The 12,919-nt window shown below is 31.3% G+C and overlaps 1 protein-coding gene across 1 annotated transcript; it reads right to left on the reverse strand.

The window, feature by feature from the left end:
- Window positions 1–4,177: 4,177 nt before the first annotated feature.
- LOC130825137 (protein TRACHEARY ELEMENT DIFFERENTIATION-RELATED 7A) lies at window positions 4,178–12,381 on the reverse strand. The gene is made up of 7 exons (XM_057690194.1): window positions 12,204–12,381; window positions 11,929–12,033; window positions 11,678–11,804; window positions 11,503–11,574; window positions 8,076–8,121; window positions 7,530–7,998; window positions 4,178–7,451 (listed from the first exon to the last, which is right to left on the reverse strand). Exons 1-7 carry the CDS (start codon window positions 12,244–12,246, stop codon window positions 7,414–7,416), a joined length of 900 nt encoding a protein of 299 aa, XP_057546177.1. The 5' UTR covers window positions 12,247–12,381; the 3' UTR covers window positions 4,178–7,413.
- Between the last annotated feature and the right edge of the window lie 538 nt (window positions 12,382–12,919).

The following is a 12,919-nucleotide window of genomic DNA, read 5'->3' on the forward strand; positions in this document are numbered from 1 at the left end:
ATTGTTCCGATGGCTGAAATCATTATCTTTTATTTTGTTGCATACTACTTACTAGTAGATTATCTTCAGTTCTAAAGATTTTTCAGATCAATTTGTTGATAAGTGAAGTAAATTCGGGACTCTTTCAACTTGCATATATCACCTCTAATTTCAACTTGTATGTATATTTATTTTGTTATCTATCTTCGAGGATACCACTAGAAGTTTGCAAAACTTTATTTTTACGCCAATTTTTTTTTTTTTTTTTATAATTTCTCCAAATGATAAACATGTCTATGTTAATAATGGTTAATTGAATGGTTTATGGCAAATTATAAAAATAACAACCAACACTAAATAAAGGTAGAAACGTGAAAATGGTGAATTAAACGGAAATTGACAAGAATTTAACGAAAAATGCTACGACAGTTAGATAAGGCATAAACTGAATACTACCCTGTGAAAAAATCTTACAAAAGTGCTATCATTGGCGTTTTATGAAAATTCAATGCTACGTGAAATTTTTCTATCTTTAATCATTAATTTTAAGTGAGTCAATTATTCCTAATTTTAGTACAATATTAACGCTATATATGAGGATAGTCAACACTACAATTGCATTTTATGACAAAAAGACTTTACGATGTATATGAGGAGACAAGAGAGAAAGGAAATAAAGAACTAGCATTCACTTATTTGAATACCAATACGAGAAGAGAGAGAAACAAAGGGAATAGTTTTAAAAGAATGAATTTTTTTTCACCGTTTTAAAAAAATAAATCTTTCCATGTTAAGTTTTTGATTCTAAGAAAATTAAGAGTTAATCCAATGACAGATAATTTTTTAATTACAAAAAAGATTTAATTATCACCATTCACCACGTATAGAAAAAGTTAATAGCATATCCCGCTAAAAAAGACTAATTAATTAAATAATAGTAACATTACAAATTAGTAAATTAAAATTTATGGTATTCAAACACTAACGGCCCGTTTGGTAGATGGTAATAAATGACGGTAATGAGAATGAAAAACTATTGTAATTTCGGTTGAAAAATCTGTTAGCTACTTTGATGGTTATGTTTGTCCAACTTTAATCATTTTATTTTTTTTCATAAAATTAATTCCAGTACATTACCATTGGGAGAGGTGATATTAGGTGGTAATAAAAATTTGTAAACAAAAACACTTTTTTGTAATCAAAATTTCATTACCATAGAAATGATATGAAATTATAATGAAATTTTATACTATAAATTATTTTCATTATTTATCACTATTTAATACCACAAACCAAAAACAGGTTTCTAAAGACTAGACAGCTTCATAATATATATGGCTGTCGGGATCACCTGGATCTGTAGAGTTACTGATTAAAGTCTACTTAATAAAACTAGAGACAAAACAAACTGTTTATACAGGAACTAAAAGCTAAAACGACACATAGGTGGAATTTAAGCAGTGAATCAGCAAAAACAGTGCACTGTAGTCGTACTCTTATATTATCATCTTTTAAAATACCTATTACATTACTACTGCTATTCATATATTTATCATTTCTATTTATTTTATATATTATGGCTAATATATAAAAAAAAAATATAATTAAGTTGGCTTTTATTTAAATCATTTAATTTTATATTTTTATGATATTAACTTTATAGGAGTAATTTTTAATTATACATAATTTAATATGTAAATTATCAAATATAAAAAGTTAAATATAATAAATATAAAAAAATAAATAAAATATTAAGTATTATCAGCTGTAATCTGAAAGAAAGAGAGTAAAAAAAGCAATAAAGAAGTTAAAAAGGAATGATCTCCTAATGATGAAGCCCTAACCACAAACAACCAAATTCTAATGAACCCAGCTGGTTTGCATAACACACAAAATTAAGATTTAAGAGTATTTATATTTCATCATCATTAACAATATTACTGCTTTATTTTTTTTCCATTATTTTTGAGAAGTCAAAAGAACCCCACTGACCTGCCCAACATATTTTCTCTTTTAGATATTCAATGTTGTATGTTGCTACTACACACAGTATTAAGTTAGTAAGACTATACTCTATTAGTAAACTGTAGACATCAATTATTAAAACACCTTTTTGGATATAAAAATTAAATAAAAGTAATAAAACCGTATATCCATTTCTTCACCAACATGTTATTAGGAGTGAAAATAGACTAATCATCTAACTAATTCACATATATATTATATAGCATATGTTTTAAATTTTCTTTTTAAAATTTATCCTTTTAGGATTTAAATTGAACTTAAATTCGACTGACTAAAAATTTTAGGATCTAAACCTGTCAAAATGGATCCAAATCCATGAACTCAAGTTGGATCTAAGATACCTCGCTATCTCTAGTATTACTTAGTGAGAATTACTATTTTTTGAAACTGTAAAGATGAAATTATTTTTTTTTTTGTAAAACAATTTTTTATAAAAAAGATTCTCCATATTATTGTTTACAATTGCAATTGAAATGAACTAAACTTGTCAAGCAGTGAAAATGAGATATTAAAACAACAATAGTCGGTTTTTCTTTTAATATTTTAACTCAATTATTCAAGTGTATTCTAGTATTCAATTAACAGTAAAATATGAGGTAAACATGGAGATTGTAAAGACAATAAGAACGATAGTTGACCAGAACAATCACATATTCATTTAACGGTTGTATATTTTCTCTTTTATCTTTGTGATAAAGACTTAATTTCATCAATCAATATCACAAATATTAAAATGATTAATTTTGGTTATAAAATATGTAAATCACACTTTTCTACCATACCCCAACCAATATTTATATAGAAAGCTATATACAAATATTAAAAGTAAAAAAGTTTGTCAAATAAATTAAAAGTCCTAACATCTTTCTTTTGTTTATACCAAAAAAATTTGAAATAATGATTTTCCCACTAACAACTGCCTCTTGGATCTGTGTAGCGTGGGACCCATTTTCGCTACTTTGTCCTGGATCTTTGTCCTTTGAGAGGGAATTTATACAAATACTTGTACAGTTCTATTAGTAAGAAAAAAAGATTAAGGGGAGATCCATTATGGTAAGGGGAGATCCATTATGGTCAGGATATGATTTGATAATAATCATTGGATCAGTTAAAATAGAGTGTTTTTAGCTGGATCTAACGCCACCTTGTAATTATTTATACTACTAATTTTTTACATTAATCTTATTGCAATTCTTGCTTTGACACTTTCATTTCTACAAGTGCATTATCACCATGCTATGAGTCAAACTGTAAAGTGTAAAGTTTTATTCTACATCCCCACCAATAATAAGAGCAAAAAAATTAAAATTTTAAATAAATAAAAAATTAAATAACATGATTTTCTGTAGTGCAACACTAAAATAGAAAGTAATCATAAAAATTACAACCCGTCTTGTATGAGACTATCTCATGATAAGACGACCTCAAAACAAGAAGCTCATAAGCTAAAAGTTTTTATTATTTGGATATTTGATTCAAGTATGAGGCATATCTCACAGTGACACCGTCTCATACAAAAATTTGTGTAAAATTTATTGTGGATGGTATGAAATTTAAAGATTTCAACGACAAAATTAAAGGAAAAGCAGATTAACACAATCAACAATTTTGAGTCAAATATACTTTTAGTTTTTTTAAATTGGCTATATTACAACTAAAAAGTTTTTATTTTGATTTACGTTATGTAGCAAAATCAAAAGAAACGAGGGATTGTGATGAAATTCTAAATAGATTGAAATCAATTTTTACTAGAACAGTTCACACATGATTACTTACCTTTTATATCATGTAACATGAACTAATTGAAGGTACATATTTACCATATATAATGTCAAAAGAAAGTGGTTTTAGTTACCTTCTTGCTTTCTGTTAAAGAATAGGCTGACTAATTGTATGATTGGTGAAGAGTAGGTTTTATATAGTACAAAAATCCTTTAAACAAATTAACAAGGTTTTACTCAGTACCATAACACACAACACGTGTTTAATAAAAAAACGTCCAAAAATGTTAAAATTATTGTTTGTTCGACATTAATATAATAAAAAAAACATTACAAAAGTGAGTTAAAAAAATGAATAAATTGAGTTTCTCCTAAAACATGAGTTGTAACAATATAAAGGCAAGTTAACCTAGACAAATGGATCAAGTTAACAAAGCTTCATACCAAACAATAAGTAATAAGCTTAACTAAACTAATTTTTTTTTAAGATCTAAAAATCTTATAACAAACAGGTCCATCATCTTAACAGTACTTTCGATGATCTAACGTATATTAGAGCGTATTGTTAACCACTAAAGAGAGGCGTTTGTAATGTGATTAAAGTTTATAGAGGTATGTCGACTTTTAGAGACAAAATTTGTGACGGGATTGGGATCGATAGAGTTTTGTAGACCCCTAGACATATTCTTTCAATTTTAGAATGAATGATAAGTGAGGTGTATGGTTTTGAATATACAAAGAATGACAAGGGGCAATATTCAACCAAAACTAACTAAATTGACTACCTGGCAAGATGAGGTGCACAAAGTCCTCTCTTAGATCCAATTGGTATTGTTTGTTATTAATAATTATTACCAATATTTCCTAATAATAGTACTAAAAAATACACAATGTCAAACATGTTTCAGTGACACAAATTCTTGGGTTTCAAACAAAGGTTTTGAAAAGTGTAGAAAAACTTTAAAGGGTAGAGAAAATAGTACAATGTACATACTCCACTCCTCAAACTTCTCATAAAGTCATCCTATCACTTCTCAACTAAGCTTTGACCCTTTTCACAACAACATTCAACTACTATGTTGGACTAATCTTAGTGGGAACATTAGAATATTGTAAGAGTATAGTAATATATAATATACTTCATTCGCTTCATTATATTTGTTATACTTGACTTTTTATGCAATTCAATGTATTATTTTGATTATTTATATTTTGAACTATGCACATATAAAAATTAAAAAAATTATATTATGAAAATATTCGAGTAGACAATTCATACTAGATCCCACATGACTATGTTTTTTCTTATATATTAGCCGCAATATATAAACTAAACTTGAACGATAAATAGTGTCAATAACTATAACGTAACAACTATTTGAGAACAGAGGAATTATACACTTCTATCCCATTTAATCTATATCATTCGGGATTATAGTATAAAAGTTTTTCCTCCTAAATAATATAGAATGAGTGGAACACAATACTAATATTTATTCTTTATATTAACTTTTCTTTTTGGAAAAATAAAGTACTTAAGAATTAATGGCAATATGGCATGTGCTTTTACCATAGGGAAAATATATTCAAAATTGAATGTGACATTACATACACAATTCTTACCCTTTGGTTATTTTTCCCCATTTTATTTGGCTTTTCTTTTATTTTCCTCATATTTTGTTTGGGGAATGATTTTTCCTTTTCCTTTTGGCATAGTTGGATGGTCAAAAGGGAGTGCAAAAAAGCATATACTTGAGTAGATGACTAGAAAGAGTATGATTCTAAAACACAAATTTGCATGATGAAAAATGATAATAATAATTCATAGTTTCTTCCATGTGATTAATAATTGCAATGAGGTTTTGCATGCGTGCTACTGCTGCCTAAACCTAACCTTGCCTTCTTGAGTGCTATCATAACTTTATTATCTTCCTAACTTCTTCATTAAGAGTACAATCAAAAAAGAGTTCACACATACTACAATTTGTCTAATGTACTTCATTTCTATTTCTTCTGTCTTTACGAGTTTACTTCTAATAATGACAAAAAACAACCCGTCTAGTCTCTCACGTTGATCTTTCAATGTATCAAAATCAAAAGGGCAGAAAACGAGCATACAAAAGAAATGTGGGTTCTTAGTGCTTAAAAAGTGTAGAAAGAAGAGAGGGCTATAAATATACTAGAAGTATATGTTGGTAGTTTCACAAGTTTGTCAAAGTTTTGGTAAGACTAGACAAGCCTATAGCTATTATTATTAGGACCAGTTCAATGACAGAATCATATTTTTTAAAAGGAATGGTCGGCTATTCAATCTTATGAAAATTACAGTCCAAGACTTTGTGTATCCAATTTCTTTCCATGAAAATTATATGTTAGTAATTTCACAACTATATGTTAGTGGCTCATAGTGCAAAAACAATGCCACATTGTGTCGCATCAGCCGTATAGTAAAAGTTTTCAAAAATACGAACTGATATTCCCACGTTATAAAGGTGTTAAAAAAGCACATTTTCGGCAGTATCAGGGGAGATCTTATGATATCAACCAATATTTAATCGTTGTGATTGCCGCATTACCATTCTGTTACCGTGATACTCTTTCTGCACTATGGTTGGGCTGGACTGGGCAGGGTTGCTGCGGTTTTGTATTGGTTTTCACAGCAACATCTGAAGCATGACTTTCAAACTTCATATAGAAGTAGTTATTTATCTGCAACTCCAACAAACCTTTAAAATAAATCTCCAGGACATTTCAGGTTATGTCATCCATGATTCAGACAACAATATTCAATAACAACTAACCTTGAAGGCCTACTAATGAAATTTAAACTCTTTTCACCAAAGCAAGTCTATCTTGAAGGCATTCCAACTACTTTATACTACTGATTATGGATATGTCACTAGTCTATTTTGAGTCAAATTCCTGGTGTTACCTAAGCAAGAGTTAGTTTTAAAACAATACTCGTTTGTTCTGGGCGAATTGCTACATTTTACTCTCCCACATCACATCTTTTTATAGAAAGTATACCAAGGACATATAGCTAGAACTGATTCACAAGATCACCCCCAAATGGTATCCCTACCATCGGTAAATTTCAAAGCCAAAAAGGGTTTTGACATTCCGTCACAGTAAATCTTGTTTCTCCTAAGGCGCTAGTGGACATTTGGATCCTCAGCAAGACTAGCGGAGACTAGATCAGTAAGAGAACTAGGGAAGGGATTTTTGAAACGTTGTAAAAGAGCTTCTAATACGCTCTCCAGAGGTCCTATCACACCTCGCAAGAGCGCTTTACTAGTGGTTCTCATACTAAATCTTTACAAACCTCAAAGTGTTCTATGCCCGAATTTGCAATATCAGATTTTTACGTTGAGAAGAACATAGTTTTGCAATATCAGATTTTTTGTCACCTCATACAAAATCTTTATAAACCATAAGGCTACATATAAGTCATACGAATATATTTTTATTATTAGCTACGCTAGTATGAAATTTTACTAATTCACACCAAATGACCAAATATTAACAGTTGCAAGCAAGCGAGACATGTACTATATGTACTAATGTTCTTCATCCCCAAAGCAGCTTCACAGCTATTATGCATATATTTAATAACCCGTTTTATGTAAGAAAGAGGTTACCCTTACAAGCAGGTTGTTCTGTCACTTTCTGAACCAAACCCACATTGTCTTCAGTACGCTGGCGGAGGATAAATTCCAGGGTAATTTCCTAAAAAAATGATGATTAAAATCAGTGGACAGAAATGAGGTGACGAAAAACAATATCCAAACAAGAGAAGGAACAAACCTGAATGTGGATACGATGGAGCATGATGAGACGGCGGATATAATGAAGGATACGCTGAAGGTGGTGGTGGGTAAGCAGATGGAGGAAATGTTGACTGGTTTGGAGGTGGAGGATAAGTCGACTGATTTGTAGGTGGAGGATAAGTTGACAGATTTGGAGGTGGAGGATAAGTTGAGTGATCTGACGGTGGAAGATATGTTGAGTGATCTGGCGGTGGAGCATGAGTTGACCGATCTAGAGGTGGAGGATACGGATAGGACGGGTACGATGATGGATTATGTGGATATGGATATGGTGAAGAAGACGGATATGCAGATGATGGGTGAGGATAGGCTGTCGGTGGGGGGTGATAGGCAGTGGATGGAGGAGCTGAGTAGGCCGAGGCTGGACTCATATGAGATGCAAATGCTGCTGGTGGAGCAGCGTAAGCATAAGGTGGGGCTGAAGGAGCGGAACTGGCATTCGGCTTCTGCAGTGAAGTAAAGTTATCTCTTATATTACAAGGAAAAACACAATCGTAAAGATTTCAAAATAAAAGTAACTTACATTGGCATTGGCAAAATGCATTATTAATTTAACTTCTCCGGCATATCTGTCGTAAGAAAAAACTGTAAGGTTGACAAGTCACTGATGATTAATCTGATATAATTTAAAAAAAAAGTAGATGAAGCAACATTTGAAATGAAATAGGAAACAAGGCCATCACCATCACTAAACTGCAAAAACAATGTTCTTGTTGATATTACTCACATTAGAAAAATGTTAAGTATATCGAACATCCTTTTTCTTTCATATTAGCAATAAGAATCTGTTATGTGGCCTGATATAGTGCTATTTCTCAATAAACGTCAGGATTGTGTTTTTAAATTTTTGCCTCATTGCAAATGAAAAAGAGAGAACATTTATAAAGAGGATTAACAGCCACAATGCTAGGTTTTGAGTAGAGTTTCTCGCTTGAATCCATGTGTCTTTGTGAGTGAAGTTAGAGAGAATTTTATGGGTATTCTCATCAACACTACAATCATCAATACAGTTAGCTACTCCTTATTTGGATGAGATTTATGGTCTTCAAGTGAAGTTGCATGAAGGATTTTCCCACCTTCCAAAATTGGTTTGTCCATCTTATTCTTCATCTTCCATTGTTGTTTCTTATTCATTAGCTCATCGATACTTTATACTTTGATCATGTGTATGCGAACACTTGAATGTGGACACAGTAACCCTAAACTAAATCATATACTTGCAAATGACAACCCTTTATAATAAGATGTATAGAGGAAGTCAAACATACCCAAGATCCACCCACTAAACTTGTAAGCAATCTGATAGGCAAATGAATATATTGAACAACAAAGCCAAAAGCCCTATCCATTTAATACTAATCTACAATTAATAAAATCAATTTCAATGATCAATACATATATATTCAACCTCTATTCCAACATATGTATTGTATAGGCTCATGTAAATCCCAATTGTCCCTATCAATCTTCACTCCTTTTCCTCTTCTAAGCTCCTCAAAATTCCAACAACTTCGCACATTTTTTTCACATGTAAAACCAACATAAAGATTTTCTTTCATTTTGGCTTCAAAATCTAAGACACCAAAACACTTTCTTATATCTTCATTTTGAATACTATCCTTTAGGATATATCAATTCATGTGTCTTAATATAAATACATCTCAGCTACCCCCATCTTTCTAAAAGGATCTCTTTTGAAAATCCAGTTGACCTACACAATATAATTGATTAAACAGCAGTGCAATAGAATTTTCCCTTTACCCTATGAGTGACACACCTTGATTGCAGAATATTTCGGTCATAACACTATTTGAGCAGTTCACATTAAATCGTATGCTCAACATGTTGATCACTGTCTTTGTTCTTGTGAAAATTTGAGCCAAGGTTCTTGAAACACTCGTTACTATTATCAATGAACTAGCCTCAATAAAGAACTAACTTAAATAATGAGAAGCCATTTAATTATTTTAAACTTTATATATGCAACTGTATAGTTCAAGCAAACATTCTTCACAACCTTCTCGTCTATTACTAAATTTTCATTTTTTTGCATCTAAGGTTCTTTACACCGCCTTAATCAACATATCAGTGTAAAGAAATATATCCAGATCATGCATTCTTCATGAACCTGAAAAAAATACACTCCGTTTTTCATAAATCCTCTAAAATACTTTTGAGTTCTGACATGGAGTAATCAAAATGGTATCATGGCCAAACATTCCATACCGCAAACCTGATAATCTACTTAGGAATAGAAACCATAAGATTGTTGCACCAAGAACTCAAATAAAACTCTTACAGTATGTACATGCAAACATTGTACAAACAAAAAATTCTCAGATTTCGTTTCCTTTGTAAACCACTGAATATCACTAGTCAATCACCTGACTACTGATCCTCTATCTGCCTCTAATTAAAGACTTCACTAGGTGTAGGTCCATTCCAATCCCCACTAGACATGCCAAGACTATCGATGAACAAAAAGGTATCTTCCACTGCGCATCTAGGTTAATATACTCTCATAGTCTCATCTACACATTGCAATTCTAACCAAATCTAGAACTACTCAAAGTCTCGAAGAATTGAAAATGATCCCTTAAAGTAATTCATTTATTGATATCCTCAAAATGAAGGTCTTATTATTTTCTTATTTTCATTTTGCAGCAAGGCACAAGCAATGAACTCACAACTAAAAAATCGATATGGTTTGACTATATCTATTCCACACTACACAACATAAGCATGATTATTTACTTATATCCCATAGACCTCCAAAAAAAAACTCGTTGAGTGGACTCAATAATCAACTGTTGGAGGTTGATAATTGTAGCTTAGATATGCATGGTGTTGGAAGGGATTCATTGGAGTTGTTGGGAGCTTGATGTGTTGGATGCTTCATATGTGCGTCAAGCTGCTGTACAAAGATGCTCGGACGAGCTGAGCTATGCTCAAACGAGCATCAAGTAGGAGCAACGACTGCCTGTTGGGCATCAAATAACACTTTGCTCAGATGACCACCTTACCGTTTGAATGAGCAAGCAGCCTACAGCACGAGCAACTTTGGGTGAGCAGATCATCACCTGCTCATTCAAGCAGGCCTTGCCCTCAGGCGAGCTGCAACAATTCTGCCTGTCTCGTGCTTAAGCGCTCAGACGAGCACACTGCCCCTGTCCATGTGTGTTTTGAGAATCAAACCCAATTTGATTCTAGGGGTATAAATACCCAAAGCCTCATCGAACTCAAAAGGAGACAGCATGTGCCAAGAAGATTGAGAGCCACAAAGCTAGGGATTGAGTGGAGAGTTTCTCACAAGAAATCCTTGAGGGTTTGTGAGTGTAATTAGTCCAAATTTTCGGCTGTAATCTCTTGCAACACTACAATAATAAATATGATTGGCTTTCCCTAAGGATGGGTTTTAGTGTTCAAATGGATTTGCTTGAAGAATTTTCTAACCTCCCAAAAGGGATTTGTATTTCTCTTGTTCTTCGTCCTCAATTGTTGTTTCCTGTTCATTTACTCTTCAATTGCTATTTCTTGATCATTTACTCTTCAATAGTCCATACATCGATTGTGTGTGTGCGAAGTGCAAACACTAAATTAATTCCAACAAAATTTCACATATTGATCACGCTCCTAAAAATACTTCATAAATACCCTTAGTTATTCGAGTTTGTGTACTTATATTAAACACAGACAGACGAGGGTAGTATACATAAAAACCCATGAATTCAAACCAAATTAAAGTGTCGTCTAATGAGGGCACATGGGCATAAGAGGTGATATGATTCATTATGAAGAATCCAAGTAGCAGAAACAAGGGCTTCTTCCATCACATAAAATTGGCTTAACTCACAATCATTACATGGAAGAATATAGTACTCTAACATCAACTGAACTTATAATTCATGGCCAAAGTAAGCCTTAAAGAGACATAAGACAACCATACATACCGTCCCGTTTTTGTCTGAAGAGTCCATGATCTATCATCAAAGCCCCTAGTAAGAACATCCTGAATTTGAACTCTACAATCAAAATTAACAAAAAAAAAAAAAAGAAACACTTAGAAATCCATAATCAAAATCACATCCGAAAAATCAAAATTGAAATGTTATAAAAGAAACTTACTTTCCACTGCCAATAAAATCATCAAAAGTAAGAGTATTGCTATTCCATACAACAACATTAATTTCCCTAAGCCCTTCAATTAATGTCAAAACAAATTTCTCTTGAAACACCGGGTTTTTCCCTCCATCTGCACAATCAAAAAGGGAAAAAAGAAAAAAAACCCATTTCAATCAAACAAATTTATCAATCAAATTCAATTAAAAAAAAACCTAGAACATAAAATCCAGCAAATTAAAAAAAAGGGAAAAAACCTGTGCAGGTACGGGTTCGAAACTTGGTGCTAGCATATTCAATACAAACATAAGGATCTTGTCTTGAAATCCATTCTGTATCTTTTAATTTGAAACACCCAACAACTGCAAATAATAATAAAAATAATGACGAAAGAGTCGATTTTTATAGAAAAAGAAATAATCTTTTTTGACAGATAAAAAAAGCCAATTAATTAATTAAGATTCACATTGATTTGAAGAGAAAAAGAATCATAAAAAAGATGCAAATGAAGATTAAGAAAGGGAATTTTGACCTGTAAGTTCTAGCAGTTGACCTTGGATACCAGAGATCGACATGGAAATGAAGAAAGGTGTGTTATTTGTGAAATGTTGTTGACTAAATCCTTATGAGAAATATGTACCAGTTTTTTTTTTGGGTGTATATACTTTGAATTAGTCTTCTTTAACTGGGAGTATTTTTGAGTATTGTATACGGTACTCGTCTTATGAGTTACTCACTCGTTACCGGATACTTGCTATATATTTTTTTTTATGTAATTTGATGTATATTTTGATATTTTTTAGTAAATGAAAAATTATAAAAATTACATATTAAAAAATAGATTTTAAGATAAAAAAATAAAATATCATATGACTATATTATTTCCTATGCATGAGTTGAAATTGTCGAAACAAGATTGAAGATGAATAGTACTACTATTGAAATGTAGCGAGTATTATGAAATTAAGGAAGCATGACTTATGAGCTGACTCTTTAGTCCCTCTAATACGAATGAGAGAAATATAATAATTTTTAGAGAAAATTGTTAAAAATATATTAATTTTTGATTGAGCCGTTAAAAATATTTTTAATTATCAATTATTTTTAAATAAACGAATGTATTTGATATAATTGCAGAAAATAAACCTAACTGTTGTTATACTTATTTTTTAGTTCTTGACTCACAAAGAAGTTTTGTTGATAGTTATAATTAATTGATGAATTTATTTTAGCAAATATATATATAAG

This window comes from Amaranthus tricolor, chromosome 1, assembly GCF_026212465.1.
Source record: "Amaranthus tricolor cultivar Red isolate AtriRed21 chromosome 1, ASM2621246v1, whole genome shotgun sequence".
Classification (NCBI taxonomy): Eukaryota; Viridiplantae; Streptophyta; class Magnoliopsida; order Caryophyllales; family Amaranthaceae; genus Amaranthus; species Amaranthus tricolor.

Bases quoted from the DNA above. Each gene is read 5' to 3' on its own strand.
- LOC130825137 (XM_057690194.1), bottom strand. From the start codon at position 12,246: ATGTCGATCTCTGGTATCCAAGGTCAACTGCTAGAACTTACAG. The intron at 12,034-12,203 runs GTCAAAATTCCC...TATTATTTGCAG, and splicing joins TCAACTGCTAGAACTTACAG to TTGTTGGGTGTTTCAAATTA. The intron at 7,999-8,075 runs GTAAGTTACTTT...ACTTCACTGCAG, and splicing joins TGCATTTTGCCAATGCCAAT to AAGCCGAATGCCAGTTCCGC.